General features: G+C 37.0%; 1 protein-coding gene across 4 annotated transcripts in view; it reads right to left on the bottom strand.

Annotated features, from left to right (window-relative positions):
• Nucleotides 1-7,384: 7,384 nt before the first annotated feature.
• The window catches only part of robo4 (roundabout, axon guidance receptor, homolog 4 (Drosophila)), a 28,060-nt gene continuing 20,895 nt past the window's right edge, over nt 7,385-14,549 (bottom strand). For 2 of the 4 annotated variants that reach the window (XM_055208243.2, XM_055208247.2), the window contains exons 17-19: nt 12,033-12,302; nt 11,621-11,961; nt 7,385-7,817 (exon numbers count right to left, since the gene is read on the bottom strand). In XM_055208243.2, coding sequence (XP_055064218.2) covers nt 7,585-7,817; nt 11,621-11,961; nt 12,033-12,302 — 844 coding nt within the window. In that variant the 3' untranslated portion in view covers nt 7,385-7,584. The remainder of the gene's footprint in view (nt 7,818-11,620; nt 11,962-12,032; nt 12,303-14,549) is intronic. The other 2 variants (XM_055208246.2, XM_055208244.2) reach the window with 2 other exon arrangements.

Below are 14,549 nucleotides of genomic sequence, written 5' to 3'. Positions count from 1 at the left end.
AAGTCATGTCAACAGAGATGAGTTGTCACAACTTATAAAATATAGTTGAGAAAAGTCAACTTAATTTTATAAGTTATAACAACTCACCTGTAGTTTTAACAACTCATCTCTAGTCAAGATAAATAATAGTAAGTTGAATGACTTGTAAATCCGAGTTGATTCATCAAAAAATTGTAAGGCAGCAAAGTATTTTTTACAGTGTAGATGGGGATCAACACTGCAAAAAATTGCTTTCTTTCTTAGTATTTTTGTGTTGTTTTCAGTAAAAATATCAAAAAAATCTTTAATTAAGATGAATTTCTTGATGAACATAATCACCTAGGAAAATAAGTCTAATTTTTAGACAAAAAATATAAAATTTAAGGGAATTTGTGCTTAAAAAAGCAAAAAATGTGCCAATGGAATAAGAAAAAAATTCTTGAATTAAGTGTTTATGAAAAAAGTAAACTTATTTCAAGATAATTTTTCTTATTCCATTGGCAGATTATTATTATTTTTTTGCTTCTTTTAAGCACTAATTTACTTAAAGGTTATAGATTTTTTTAAATCTAAAAACATCTAAAGCCTAGATTTATTTTTCTAGGTCATTTTGCTCATCAAGAAAATACATCTTAATTTAAGAATGTTTTTATATTTTTACTGACAACAAGACAAAAATACTAAGTACACTGCAAAAAAAAATGATTTTCAAGAAAATAATTTCTTTGTATTTTTGTCTCGTTTTCAGTAAAAATATCTAAAAATAAATTCTTAAATTAAGATGTTTTTTCTTGATGAGCAAAACGATATAAGAATATAAGTCTAGTTTTTAGACAAAATGTATCAAATTTAAGTGAATTTGTGGATAAAACAAGCAAAAAAATCTGCCAATGGGGTAAGCAAATTTTTCTTGATTTTAGTGTTTAAGAAAAATTTTCACGATTTTTTTCTTACCCCATTGTTTTATACACAAAATCACTTCAATTTGATATTTTTGGTATAAAACCTAGACTTATTTTCTTGGATCGTTTTGCTCATCAAGAAAACAAATCTTAATTTAAGAATTTTTTGTTATTTTTACTAAAAACGAGACAAAAATACTAAGAATTTTTTTTCTTGAAAATAATTTTTTGCAGTTTAAGAAAGTCATTTTTTTGCAGTGTAGAGATCATTCTTACACTGCAAAAAATGACTTTCTTACTTAGTATTTTTGCTTTGTTTTTTAGTAGAAATATCTAAAAATTCTTAAATCAAGATGCTTTTTCTTGATGAGCAAAATGTCTCAAGAAAATAAGTCTAGTTTTTAAACAAAAAATATACAATTTAAGTGAATTTGTGCTTAAAACAAGCAAAAATATCTGCCAATGGGGTGAGAAAAGAAATCTTGAAAAATGTTAACTTTTTTCTTAAACACTTAAAGAGCACCTATTCCATTGCTAAGAAACGTTATTTTGTGTATTTAGTATAATACAATGTGTTTGCGTGGTTTATGGTTAAAAAACATTATTTTGTAGCTCCAGATTTCACTCTCTTCCTGAAACACACAGATTTGAAAAGCTCTGTGTCCCTGATTGGCCAGCTAATCTGTACGTTGTGATTGACCTGGATACTTCTGATGTCAGCCGGAAATGTGACGCTCCTTACCATGTTTGAAAGATTCGGTTGCTAACAGGAGTTAACTTACAGGCTGCGAGTCCGAAGCGGGAGGAATTATGATGATGTCGGTTTTGTCTATGTCACCAATCCCAGGAAGTAAACTGTTGCCTCCGTGTGTTTGTTGTAGTCCAAGAAAAGAGATTTATGTTGGAGACGATAATTCGCGTCATCGTTTACTTTGGGGTTTGGAGCTTTTGCATATCGTTAACATGTACTAATACACACTTACACACCAAAGGAAATGTAAAAACGTGAATCGGACAATAAGTGCTCTTTAATTAAAAAAAAATTCTTATCCCATTGGCAGATATTTTTGCTTGTTTTAAGCACAAAGTTGCTTAAATTTGATATTTTTTGTCTAAAAACTAGACTTATTTTCCTAGGTCATTTTGCTCATCAAGAAAATACATCTTGATTTCATTTATTTTTTTAGATATTTCTACTGAAAACAAGACATAAATACACTGCAAAAAATGACTTTCTTACTTAGTATTTTTGTCTTGTATTCAGTAAAAATATCAAAAAATTCTTAAATTAAGATGTATTTTCTTGATGAGCCTATAAAATAAGTCTAGTTTTTAGACCAAAAATATAAACTTTAAGTAGATTAGTGCTTAAAACAAGCAAAAAAATTGCCAATGAAATAAGAAACTTTTTCATGAACGTTTAATTAAAAATTTTCTTATTCCATTGGCAGATTTTTTTTATTTATTTTTTTGCTTGTTTTAAGCACAAATTTTCTTAAATTTTATATTTTTGATCTAAAAACTAGACCTATTTTCCTAGGTCATTTTGCTCATCAAGGAAATACATCTTAATTTAAGAATTGTAAGATATTTTTACTGAAAACAATACTAAGTAAGAAAGTCATTTTGTGCAGTGTAAAAGACATGATGGTGAGTAATTGACATTTTCTTTTATTTTTGGGTTTAAATAATTCCTTTAAATATACAGATCTAAATAAAGTCACTCAGCCTCACAAACAGTAGGACTTAAAGGGCCAGTTCACCCAAAAATGTAAAGTAAATCAGGGACCATTCTTGAAAAACAAGACTTGATGGTGAGTAAATGACAAAAAATTTTTTGGGTGTAAACGGGTTGGAGACCCCAACTTTTTCTTTAATTTTAAAGCAAACCGTCTTTGCCCACATTTACAATATACCCTTATTTTCCAAATGCCTCTTGTTGGATCATGTGAAGGCCCACACCGATTATTTGTCTCCTTTCAATTCTCTACCATTTAATCAAATACATAGAAGGTTCAGAGATCAGGACGTTCACCTTTAAGGGCCTTCTTACAATTCAGCCCATGCAGTCAAGACACTAGGCATACTCTTCTTTAAGTAAAGGGCCCTCTACCCATAAATCACCAGTTCATTCATTAGCTGTGTGTCAGAAGAGACACGCCCAGGAGGGCCAGAGGGGACGAGAGCGCAGTCAAAATACCATTCTCCCATTTCCATGTTAATTACACAACCCAGAGATGGATGCCTTCAACCTCTCGTTCCCTTAATGTATGCAAAGTGCATGCAATTGCCACATTAAAACCAAGAGGACAATGTTCAAACAAGCTAGTAAAACACCGGCTTTGACATTTGCCTTTGAAATCAACGTCAGGATGGTTTACGACGAACACCAGGTTAAAATGCCTGAATGCTCTTTAGAGACGCAAAAGCGCTATCGGTGTTTAGAGAGATGCACAGCTGCTGGGTTGTTAGTTATCCAGGAGAGCTCACTTATGTGGTGAGTAATATTAACAGCGCAAAGATAAAGCGAATCCGTATACGAGCTTGTCTAGTTGCACAATTGCAGAAGTTATTTTCCTCTTTGGATTCGCCTTCGGATTTGTGTTCCCTGCAGGCTTTGGCAACAGAAGGACCCTTGAGTTTAATCTTTCTCGGGGCAGATCTGGGTCACTGAGGTCCAACAGACGGCCGGATCCCATGGGGTCCGAGCAAAACACTCAGCAATTTCTCATCATCTCCAGGCGCGTTCGCCTCCGTACCTCCAACTGGGCACGGGACCTCGGGGATGTCCACGCGACTGGATGCCGCTCCACACAGGGGCTTTAATTTAATTTAGTGTGTTGACAGATACGGATGAGAGAGATTATGACTCAGGTGTGGGATATTAATGTCCATTTAGCAGATAATTTAGAGTCTCAAGCATTACATTGGAAATGTGTCCCATGTGCTAACTAATCCTGGAAGGGTTGGATCAGACTGAACTCGGAGATGGGATGACGGAAGTTGGGAGACGGGTACGCATAGATTTTAATTTGTCTGCATACTTAAAAATAATGGTGCTAAAAGGGTTCTTGCAGTAATGCCACAGGGGAACGTATAGTACTGTATTTTGTTAATGGTGATCGTTAAGTAAGGCCTTTGTTGTTTAAACGCGTCTGAAAACGGCAGGTGCTACACAAAGCCAAATGTGGGTGCTTGCCAGCGTTTCTTCGCTTTTGTTGCTACGATACTTCTATTTTGTTTATCAGTCACTGGTTGTACGATGCGCTGATTGGTTGGTTTGGTATTTGTCCCGCCCCTCCTTCACCGTGATTGGACGGATGAGTGAAAAGTGACAGCTGTAGCTGTGTGGTATAGCAACGTGATACTTCTTGTTTCCTTTTCTGTCCATATGTCCTACAAAGACATCTCGTTTAATTCTAGGTTGAAGACCCTCCGTATACTGCATCCTTCAGAAGATGCGACCTCCAGAGGACGCGAAGGATGCAGCCTTCTGTAATAAGACACAGCTGATGTATTATATTTATTACGTTGCTAAGGGTGCTGTGCAGTGATTCACATAATCATTGGGCAAAGCAATAGCTGTCTCAAATTTTGAAGGCTGGATCCTTCAAAGGTCATGTCCTTCGAAGGCGAGGATCCAGCCTCCGAAGGATCCAGCCACCGAAGTCCACGAAGACCGCAGCCTTTGTGACCTTCGAAGCTATTGAGCTATAGACAGTTTCATCGGATGCATGTGCGGTGACGCGTTACGCGTCTGGATGTAAATCTACTTCCGGTTTCTGTTTGTTTAATAGTCTGACTAGTTGGTAAACTAAACTCTTGAACAAATACCTTGTCGAAAATTACAAATGTTTTGGTTTCCTAGGTAATCTACGTGTTGATTATTTTGCTTGTTATATAAATAAACTACTTTAAAGGAACTTTGTTGTTATTTATTCCTGGCAGAGTTTACCGTAAGTTACGTGTGTCCCATGAAAGCCGCTTGTTTATGTTGATACTGCTGAAACTGTCTATAGTCAGTAGCTGTGTCACAATTCGAAGGCTGGATCTTTGGAGGATGCGTCCCATCGAAAGGGTTTATAATAAAAGCATACACTGCAAAAAAATGATTTTCAAGAAAAAAATGTTCTTAGTATTTTTGTCTTGTTTCAGTAAAAAATATCTAAAAATTCCCAAATCAAGAAGCTTCTTCATGATGAGCAAAACAACCCAAGAAAACAAGTCTAGTCATCAGACCAAAAACATCAAATTGAAGTGATTTTGTGCATAAAACAAGCAAAAATATCTGCCAATGGGGTAAGCAAAAAATCTTGAACATTTTTCTTAAACACTAAATTCAAGAAAAATTCTAGAAAAATGCGCTTACCCCATTGGGAGATTTTTTTGCTTGTTTTATGCACAAAATCACTTAAATTTGATATTTTTGGTCTAAAAACTAAACGTATTTTCTTGGGTCGTTTTGCTCATCAAGAAAAAGCATCTTAATTTAAGATTTTTTTTTATATTTTTACTGAAAACAAGACAAAAATGCTAAGAATTTTTTTTCTTGAAAATCATTTTTTGCAGTGAAGACTGTAAAAAAATATGTACGTAGATCAATTTTTAAGCCAATAGTAGGCGGTGTCTGCCGTCGCCATCTTGGCGGTGCGTCACGAAAATGGGTAACAAGGTGGGACGTGGGTGAAGCTGAGGTGGCTGGTTGCTGAAACCACTCCTGCCTAGCTCGACTTTAGTGACAGCATTGGCTGTTCAACCGCCACTCAAGTGGCCACGCCCTTAATTATGCAGAACTTTAAGGCTTATTATAATTTAAACGGATGAGTTACAAAAAAAATCAACCCCCTCACAGTTGTCATGAAGGGAAAAATTTGCTATATAGACCAAAAAAAAATGTGTACCAGGATGTAAACACATTATTTTCTACTCTAAAGATGGTCATTTTAACATTGGGGTCTATGGGGATTGACTCCCTTTTGGGGCCAGTCTCTAGTGGCCAGTCGATGAATTGCAGCTTAAAATACTTCAGTATTGGCTTCATCAGAGAGTTCAGAAGGTTGCCCCTCGGATAAAAGAGACGCTATCATTCTGAAAATTTTGTCACTCACTTAACAGTAAACTCTGATTACACACGAGACTACTTTAAGTGAGTATCTAGCGTCACTTTTATCATAAACCCTTTAGACGCATATGCAGCAGACATGTATTTTGATATTACGCGTGATGCACATAGGTTCACATGACGTGCCTAACAAATATTTTGAAATGACGAGCCACACACATGATGGTCTACATACATGATGTGATGAGCTTTGCACCGTGCGCCCTCGAAAAAAGAAGTCACCGGCCACCACTGATACAGTTAATTAAAATCTAGTACAGGTATTTCTTAATGTTTATGGACAAGCCAAGCGTTTTTCCCAAAGTTTAACTTTTTTTTAACTCTCGCCGACCAATAAAAAGTGCCTAACACTCAGTTTTTCAAATAGAGGCATACGGTTTTCTTTGAAAAAAAGTTTGTAGATATAAAAATCTACTTCAATATTTAATTCCAAATATCAGTTACTACTAAAGAAAAACATACCATTAAAACAGTATATGTGAGCACAGCCAAATATTTCTAAGAAGGAAATATGGAGTCAAAAGTATTGTTTCATGCAGAATAATCCTTGAGGACAAATGAGTGTTCTGCTGTGAAAAAATGAAAGAACAGAAGAAGAAAAGAAAGAGAGTAGGGGGTAAAAAGTTGGTGATGTATTCATGTACTCTTGCATGGTAAACTGGGTCAAAGGATTACCAGCAGGCTATAAAAAGTTGCCTTTTTGGCCATAGACAAATTCAAAGCTGTAGATCCTAAAAGTGTGTTTGTGTGCACATGCCTAAAAGTGTGTAATGTTTTGTGCCAAGCATATGGCCATGGGCTATAATCCCTCCACAGTCATGCCATGGTCACTTGTGCTTCCCGTGTGTGTGTGTGTGTGTGTGTGTGTGTGTGTGTGTGTCCAGCGGGTATGTGATTTGGTTTTGCTTGCTTGCGGTGAGGATTAACGCTCGGGAGGACCGTACATGTTCATCCGACAGACCTCTTGTGCTCTGAGATGGCCGGCCCCAAAAACAACAAACATGTCATGGTGAGTCTGAGAGATGTGTTCACACAACGCCATTACTAGGCTTAATCTTTTTTATTGTTGAAGTTAGTAAAAATATACGATTTTTGCTGAAAATAGATTTTTAGTAGTGTGAGGAATATTTATGTGAAATGCAAATAAGGAAATGAAAGCTAAAAACAATATTTCTACAAAAAATACAAAATAATCCAATAACAAAAAATGCCTAATTTCTTAAAATAATAATAATAACTACGTTCCTGAGTAAATGCAAAATTAACTAATATAAAAGCAAACTATATTAAAAATTGCAAAACAAAAGATGCCTAACAAGTAAACATGTTCAATTATAAAATACAAAAAATATTTCCTGTGTACTTTAGATAACTCTTCATATAAAACGTATATGGTATTGTTTATTAAATAAAACTGGTTTATTTACATATCTTTGAATGCCAATATGAATTTCCTGTACAATTCTCTTTGTTATAATGTGTTCTTAAACCTAAGCGACCTTATTACAAACCCAGGCCTGTCAAAACGAACGACTCCCTGCAGAATTCAGGAAAATGTCCAAAAGTCAACCTTTTGTCTAATCATCGTTGAGATGGGGTCTTGTTGCTGCTCTCCAGTTGTCCTCTCCAATGCTCAATGCCCGAGTGTCGAGATGTTGCGGTCCTCCTGGCATCTCTGGAGGCTCTGAGCTGTGCCTCCAACTCCTCCACCCATGTGGTGCTCCAGTCCCAGACAGGCATAGGCTCCACATCTCCGAAACAATCTCGAGGGGGGAACAGAGTGCTTAGAGGGGATGCCGGTGGAGAGAAATCTGCTGAAATGCACGATCACACACACACCACAGAGTGAATGAACACATTTGTATGCATACACACACATGCACATCGATGCATGCAAGTACAAAACACACAAAGAATAGCAAACCTATTAATGAGTGTAAAGGCGCAAACATGTCTGCGTCAATACTGTTGTAATAATACAGACAAATGTACAGAATATAACAAAAATCATTGCTTGAGCAATCAGTTATAATGTACTAGCCATTTAACCTTCACAGAGAAAGAGAGAGAACAAGAGAAACAATCAGTAAATGGAGAAAGAGAGAGAGAGAGAGAGAGAGAGAGTAAAGTCCCTGTAGGTTTCTCTTTTGAGAGCAGTGATTGATTTGGTCAAAACTTCAGAGAGGATTGTGGGCCGGAGAGACAATTTGCAGACGGCCCCTTAAATCCCATTTCTTCTCATTGTATCAGAGTACCAGTGCCATTTTTCACTGTCTCATTGGGGATGTTAATACCACAGTGCATCCATTAGACCATGAAAATGTGATGCATTAGTAAATTAAACAATCAATTTTAATTGCTATAATGAGTTTATGTATTGTGTTTATTGCTTCTTTCTTTCAAATCTTTTCTGTTGTACAAATCCGTAAATTTTTCCTTCAGCTACACTGTCAGAAGAAATGGTCAAAAAATGCTTCCTAGATGTCACTGGGGCGGTACCCTTTCAAAACGTACACCTTTGCACCTATAGAGTTTATATTAGTAATGCAATGGTACACACTCTAAAAAAACAAACGGTGCTATATATAGCACCAAAACTGTTGATTTGAATCGTAACCATAGAAGAACCGTTTTTAGTGCCATATAGCACCGGTGAAGCACCGGTGAAGCACCTGTGTAGAACCATATAGGGGCCATATAGCACCACTATAGCACCACATTTGGTTCTACATAGCACTATATGGTTCTACACAGGTGCTTCACTGGTGCTTCACCGGTGCTATATGGCACAAAAACGATTCTTCTATGATTACGAGCAAAGAACCACTTTTGGTGCTATATAGCACCGTTTGTTTTTAGATATTGGTACCAAATGTACACATATCTGTACATATTAGGACCTTTTTAAAGGGTTCTGCCCCAGTGATGCTTGGGATTTTGTTTGACCATTTACTCTGACAGTGAATGTATTTGGGCATTTATTGTGTCAACATTTTAAACCGGCACATTTGCAAATACACTGCAAAAAAATCCTTTCTTACTTTTTTTTACTGAAAACAAGACAAAAAAAATCTTAAATGAAGATGCTTTTTCTTGATGAGCAAAAAGACATAAGAAAATAAGTCTAGTTTTTAAAACAAAGATATACAATTAAAGTGAATTAAAACAAGCAAAAATATCTGCCAATGGGGTGAGAGAAAAATCTTGAAATAAGTTAACTTTTATCTTAAACACTTAATTCAAGAAAAATGTTCTCACCCCATTGGCAGATATTTTTGCTTGTTTTAATTGTATATTTTTGGTCTAAAAACTAGACTTATTTATTTTTTTAGATATTTTTTACTGAAAACAAAACAAAAGTCATTTTTATGCAGTGTACATTCATGCATTTAGCAGAAACGTTTATGCAAAGCTACCAATAAATAAAGCTTACTTACACTAACTTTAATTTGACCACTTAAATATTTTGCTTGATATTTATTCATTTTCTTACTCTTTCGTTTGACATTTTTACTATAAAATGTGTTGTGTAAGCGTCACTAAGTATTGAGGCCATTTTATTCATCTATGGATATTTTTGTTGTGATTTGAATCTGTCTAAAAATAATGTAATCAAAATAACCACTGCAAATTTTCAAGGGGAAATATTTACTCCTGATGGAAGTGGAGGTTGTGATTTGTTTGCAATACAAATGAGGCAAAATAAAGTATTACACACATGCAGAGCAGGGAAAACAGTGTTTGATAGTAATGAAGTGAGAAACGCTGGTTAACGGCACAGAAAAGGTGAATGAGTGCAGGATATGCCACACTTGAGGATCTTAAGTGCATGATCAGACTCCTCCACCCAGTGGCCATTCTTGGAAACTGCAGCAGTACTTGCTGTTAAAGAAATAGTTTATTTAACCCCTTCAGACCTGATTATTCAGGTATGTAATCGGTATGCCTAAACTACAAAACATGTGATGTTTATTCCAGTGGACACAGGGTCTAAAGGGGTTAAATATGAACATTCACTCATTATTTACTCATAGTCATGCCAGATGTATATGACTTCTTCAGTTGAACACAAAAATAAGGTATAAATTAACATTACCCACCAGTGCTTTTTTTTTTAAAGTTGCCAGCCAGCGCCAGCATTTTTATGATTTTCACAAAAGTTGAATGTCTTCCAGAAAATGTTATTCTTTAAATATATAAACATACAATATATCAAATGAAAGAAGAGACCCTCTGCTTTCAAACAAAAAGCTTTCATCCTATCTTCATTTGTTCTCTTTTATCACCTCTCAAATATGGGTAGGTTTCTTCAAAATTGCAAACATTTCTTCAGGTAATTGCATTTTTGTAAAAGACTTTTGTTAGTGATCAGATTCAAAGCGATAATCAAAACAACATACACAGAGTTTTTACTGTTTTTGGATAAGTGGATGCTTTGGTGTTGGGTAAGAGAGCCACCTAGTGGATAACAGCAGAAATATGGATTGCCATAAAAACTCGTCATTGGCAGGGAAGCGTTTTCTCTTATAGGGCACATATTATGAAAATCTGACTTTTTCCATGTTTAAATTATATAATTGTGTCCCCAGTGCTTTTATCAACCTAGAAAATGTGAAAAAAGACCAACCCAGTAACTTAGTTTTGGTAAACCATTCTCTGGAAGCATGTGAAAAAATAGGTCATTGAAATTAGGCTCCCCTTGTGATGTCAGAAGTGGCAGGGCTCGAAATTGCGACCATTAATCTGTGCGACCTTAAAATATATTTGGGAGCATTTGTGCGACTGCCCATTTTGTTGTGACGCGAGTTGATTGTGATCCTGCGTGCTGGCGCTGTCCCAGGTTCAGTGTTCTCTCCAACGATACATAACCAATCAAATTTTACCATTAAGTTCTTGCGTTTAATGAAGACCGCAGATTGGCTAATATGAGAAGTCATTCCTTGTTATAATATCGCCCCTTAATCTGCACTGTCCAACCACTGCACTGCCATTTAGTGCAAAGATCAGCTCATTTGCATTTTAAAGGACACACCCAAAACGGCACATTTTGCTCACAACAACAAAGTGTCAATTTTAACATGTTATAATAAATTATCTATATGGTATTTTGAGCTAAAACTTCACATACATACTCTAGGAACACCAAAGATTTATTTGACATCTTAAACATATCTTGTAAAATGTCCCCTTTAATTTAGTGGTTTTGGCTAGAAGGGATACAGCAAATGCCAAAAACTTGCAAGATGTTGGGTTAAGGGTTTGGGGCTAGGATTGAGGTAAACAGTGGTTCTTGCTTGTTGGGATACAGCTACGGCCTAAATCCCGTGTATTGTAATGTAGAGTTTAGGATAAAAACAGCGCTCATCGAGCAAATTTTCATGAGATTTCTGCGTTTGCTCTTCGCTTCTTGCCAAAATTACGGTAAGTTGAGATATGGCGGCACGTCAATAACTTCAAAACTCATTGGTTGTCACGTGTTTGTGGATGTCCGGGATGGCATGAGGTTGAGTAAATTATGAGAAAATGTTAATATTTGGATTAACTACACCTTTAATAAGTGATGCTATTTGATCTCAAACTTAACTTTAGAGAAAAAGCACAGTTTTAGTCTTCTTACCTGATAACGTACCGCTCATGGATTCCGCTGTCATAGCCAGGACACGGGCGAAGTTTGCATCATTTATGAACGAGCAGTCGGATGAGCTGATGATGCTGGTTCGAGCACTCGTCAAGTTGCTCTCAGACACCGAGCCCCATCCGTTCCACAGCGAGCCCTCCCATTCGCTACAACAGGAGGAGGGCGTGCTCCTCAGCGTGGCTCGTCTGAGCCCCATCGGTTGAGACTCCTGCTCCTCATCCATGTCTCTGATCTCCCGGTCAGCGGGCCCGTAGATGTAGCCCAGCGTAGGCGTTGGAGAAAATGGGCGGGAGATCGATGGTGAACTCTGATAGGAAGTGCTAAAAGAGACATAAACATGAGCCTTTGTTCCATCACAGAAGCATTCCTAGAGGATAGTGCATGATCTTACGTTTGTCCTTGTGGTTTAGGGCTGATCTCCATGTACTGCGTGTGGCCCTGGGTACTGAGTGTGGTGTCCTGGTAGTCATCTGCGGACAGACAGAAAGAAGCTGTGGAGAGGTGGCTGTACGAGGGACTCGGCTGGCTTGGACATCCAGCGGATGAGCTGTGGTGAGATGGACAGCCTGTGGTGGCCCCAGAAGGTCCCTGAAGCCCAGAAGCGGCACATACAGACTGCTGAGAGCCAACGTCTACTGTCAGCTTGGTGGACCTGGTTGACCTGAGAGATTAAATGGATAAGAAAGTTAAATATTGACAGTTTTACCTTTCAGATACACAATGGTAAGAGTTAACCTTTGAACAGTGGTAAGTTTATGTCTATACCTTAATAGATTTGTGTCAGACCGACATTCACTATAGATTTTATGACTTTGACAGTTCTCTGTATTGGTAGTGATGTGTCCCCTACTAGCCACATGATGCCTGTCAACTGTCTGTTGTCTGTACTGACAGCTTTTAAAGCACACTTACAGACCCCCTAATAGATACTGTGGGCCATTTCCTCTCTATCTGCCTGTCCATTACAGTTGAGCTACAGGCTAAATTGGATTCCTGTCTTTTAGTTTCAGAGAAACGGTAGTGGACTTGTCTTCTCACACTATAATGATAGAGTATTGTTATAGACACCATCATTACAGGTCTGTGAGGGCACAACCTTAAAACATCTGTGAGAAATAGACAGAGCTGAGTGACAGTGGTGATTTTAGGAGAAACACTGAGGTTGATTCACAGTTCAAAAGATCACAAATACAATCCTGACTTAACACACGCAAAAAAATGTCTAGGTTAAAGCACCAATAGAGCAGATATTGGATTTTTAGGCCACATCCACACAAAGCCAGTGTCTCCCCTATTCAATAATTTATTTTAATCCAATCTTTTCGTCGTCCCAAGAAATGAACAAACCCATACGGCAAAAATAGTGTTTGCAAATATACAAAAAATGGACAAAAATATATTTGATTAAATATATGTTGAATTATATATATATATATTTATATTGAAATATATATATATATTTAAGCAATATCGCTCGAGTAGGAGTGTGATATAGAGGGGTTGCAAGTTTACAAACATTGCAGGGTGCGCGCGCAACCAAGAGGCAGAAAGCCCGATTGGTGAGCTGATCTGCTACTGCAACAACCTTAATTATTGAAGCGTTCTTTATTGTTTGTATATAAATAAGACTTGATTTTAGTTGTATCTGTTTTTCTGTCTTTATTTTTGCAGTGTTACTGTGATACATGTATGAATTATAATGTTATAATTATAATGCTTGTAACGTAATAGTCGCATCTACTGGTATGTTAACATCAGGCACCCAGCACTGACTCTGTTGGTACTATTTTCCACGCAACAGTTCCTTGGCATTTTGAATTACAGACACCGCTACTAGCATACAACACAATGCACGTCTCTTCTTTCTGCCTCTCGGTTGCACGCGCAACCAGTTAGTGACGTCGCCGTGCAACCCGTCTATAGCTCTATATCATCACGGCTGTGATTAGGCCAGAGGCACGAGGCCGCAGGCAATCACAGCCGTGATGATATAGAGCTATATCACACGACTCCGAGAGCGATATTGCTTTTATACAACAGTTCGACGGCACACGTTTGAAAAACGAAAACTAGAAAACAACAACGGAGTTATTTTAAAAGCCTCTTTGTTTGAGAACTACTTCTTCCGCCACGGATATGAGGGCGGCCAGAATGACAGGTAAAACTTTCGGCTGCTTTGAAGCTCATAACAACTCAATGGACAGAAAAGCCGTTACTTTATATTACCGTTTCTTGGTCACAAAGTGTAGTTGTAAGATTAGTTCAGTCGAGAATGTATCTGTATTATATTTAAATCTGCAGTCGATTAGTAAAGATAGCGCCTGTTTGAACGTTTGCTTAGTGAGATTCGGTACGAATGAGAACCAAAGCATGAGCGGACATCAGTGTTCACTCGCCCCGCTGACCACCGCCCTCTCTGGGCTACATTTCTGACAGAGATACCCTGGCTCTCATGTTGGCCTTGTTTGTTTATGATTGTCAAAATGAGATCAAATCAGCAGTATTTGGTGTCATGATCAAACTATTACTTGTTTTTTAATTCATATTTAGTGTCTTTTGTGTTGTTATTGTTTTGGCGCGAGGTAAAAGTTAATAAAACTACTTGTATAATGTTACTATTGCTTTCTCATTTATTCTTAACGTGATACGAGCACTCGATTATTATTATTAAACTTTGTTCTTGTCAGTACTATATAAAACGGTTTTTTATAAGTGTCAGAGATATGTTTTTGCATGCTGCTTATAAATATACCAGTGGCGATATCTCATAACATGTTTTAATAGTCAGGTCACGATAAAGTAAATGATCAATGTCCACATTTAAAAGCTGCGGTGCTTACCTGCAGTTCCACGGTGTTTTCCCGTTCTGATAAGAAATATAGCTCCAGAAAAAAAACGAGTGTTTATA

This window comes from Misgurnus anguillicaudatus, chromosome 12 (genome assembly GCF_027580225.2).
Source record: "Misgurnus anguillicaudatus chromosome 12, ASM2758022v2, whole genome shotgun sequence".
NCBI classification, from domain to species: Eukaryota; Metazoa; Chordata; class Actinopteri; order Cypriniformes; family Cobitidae; genus Misgurnus; species Misgurnus anguillicaudatus.
The sequence above is the reverse complement of the archived record's forward strand: the minus strand, read 5'-3'. Positions and strand labels throughout refer to the sequence as shown.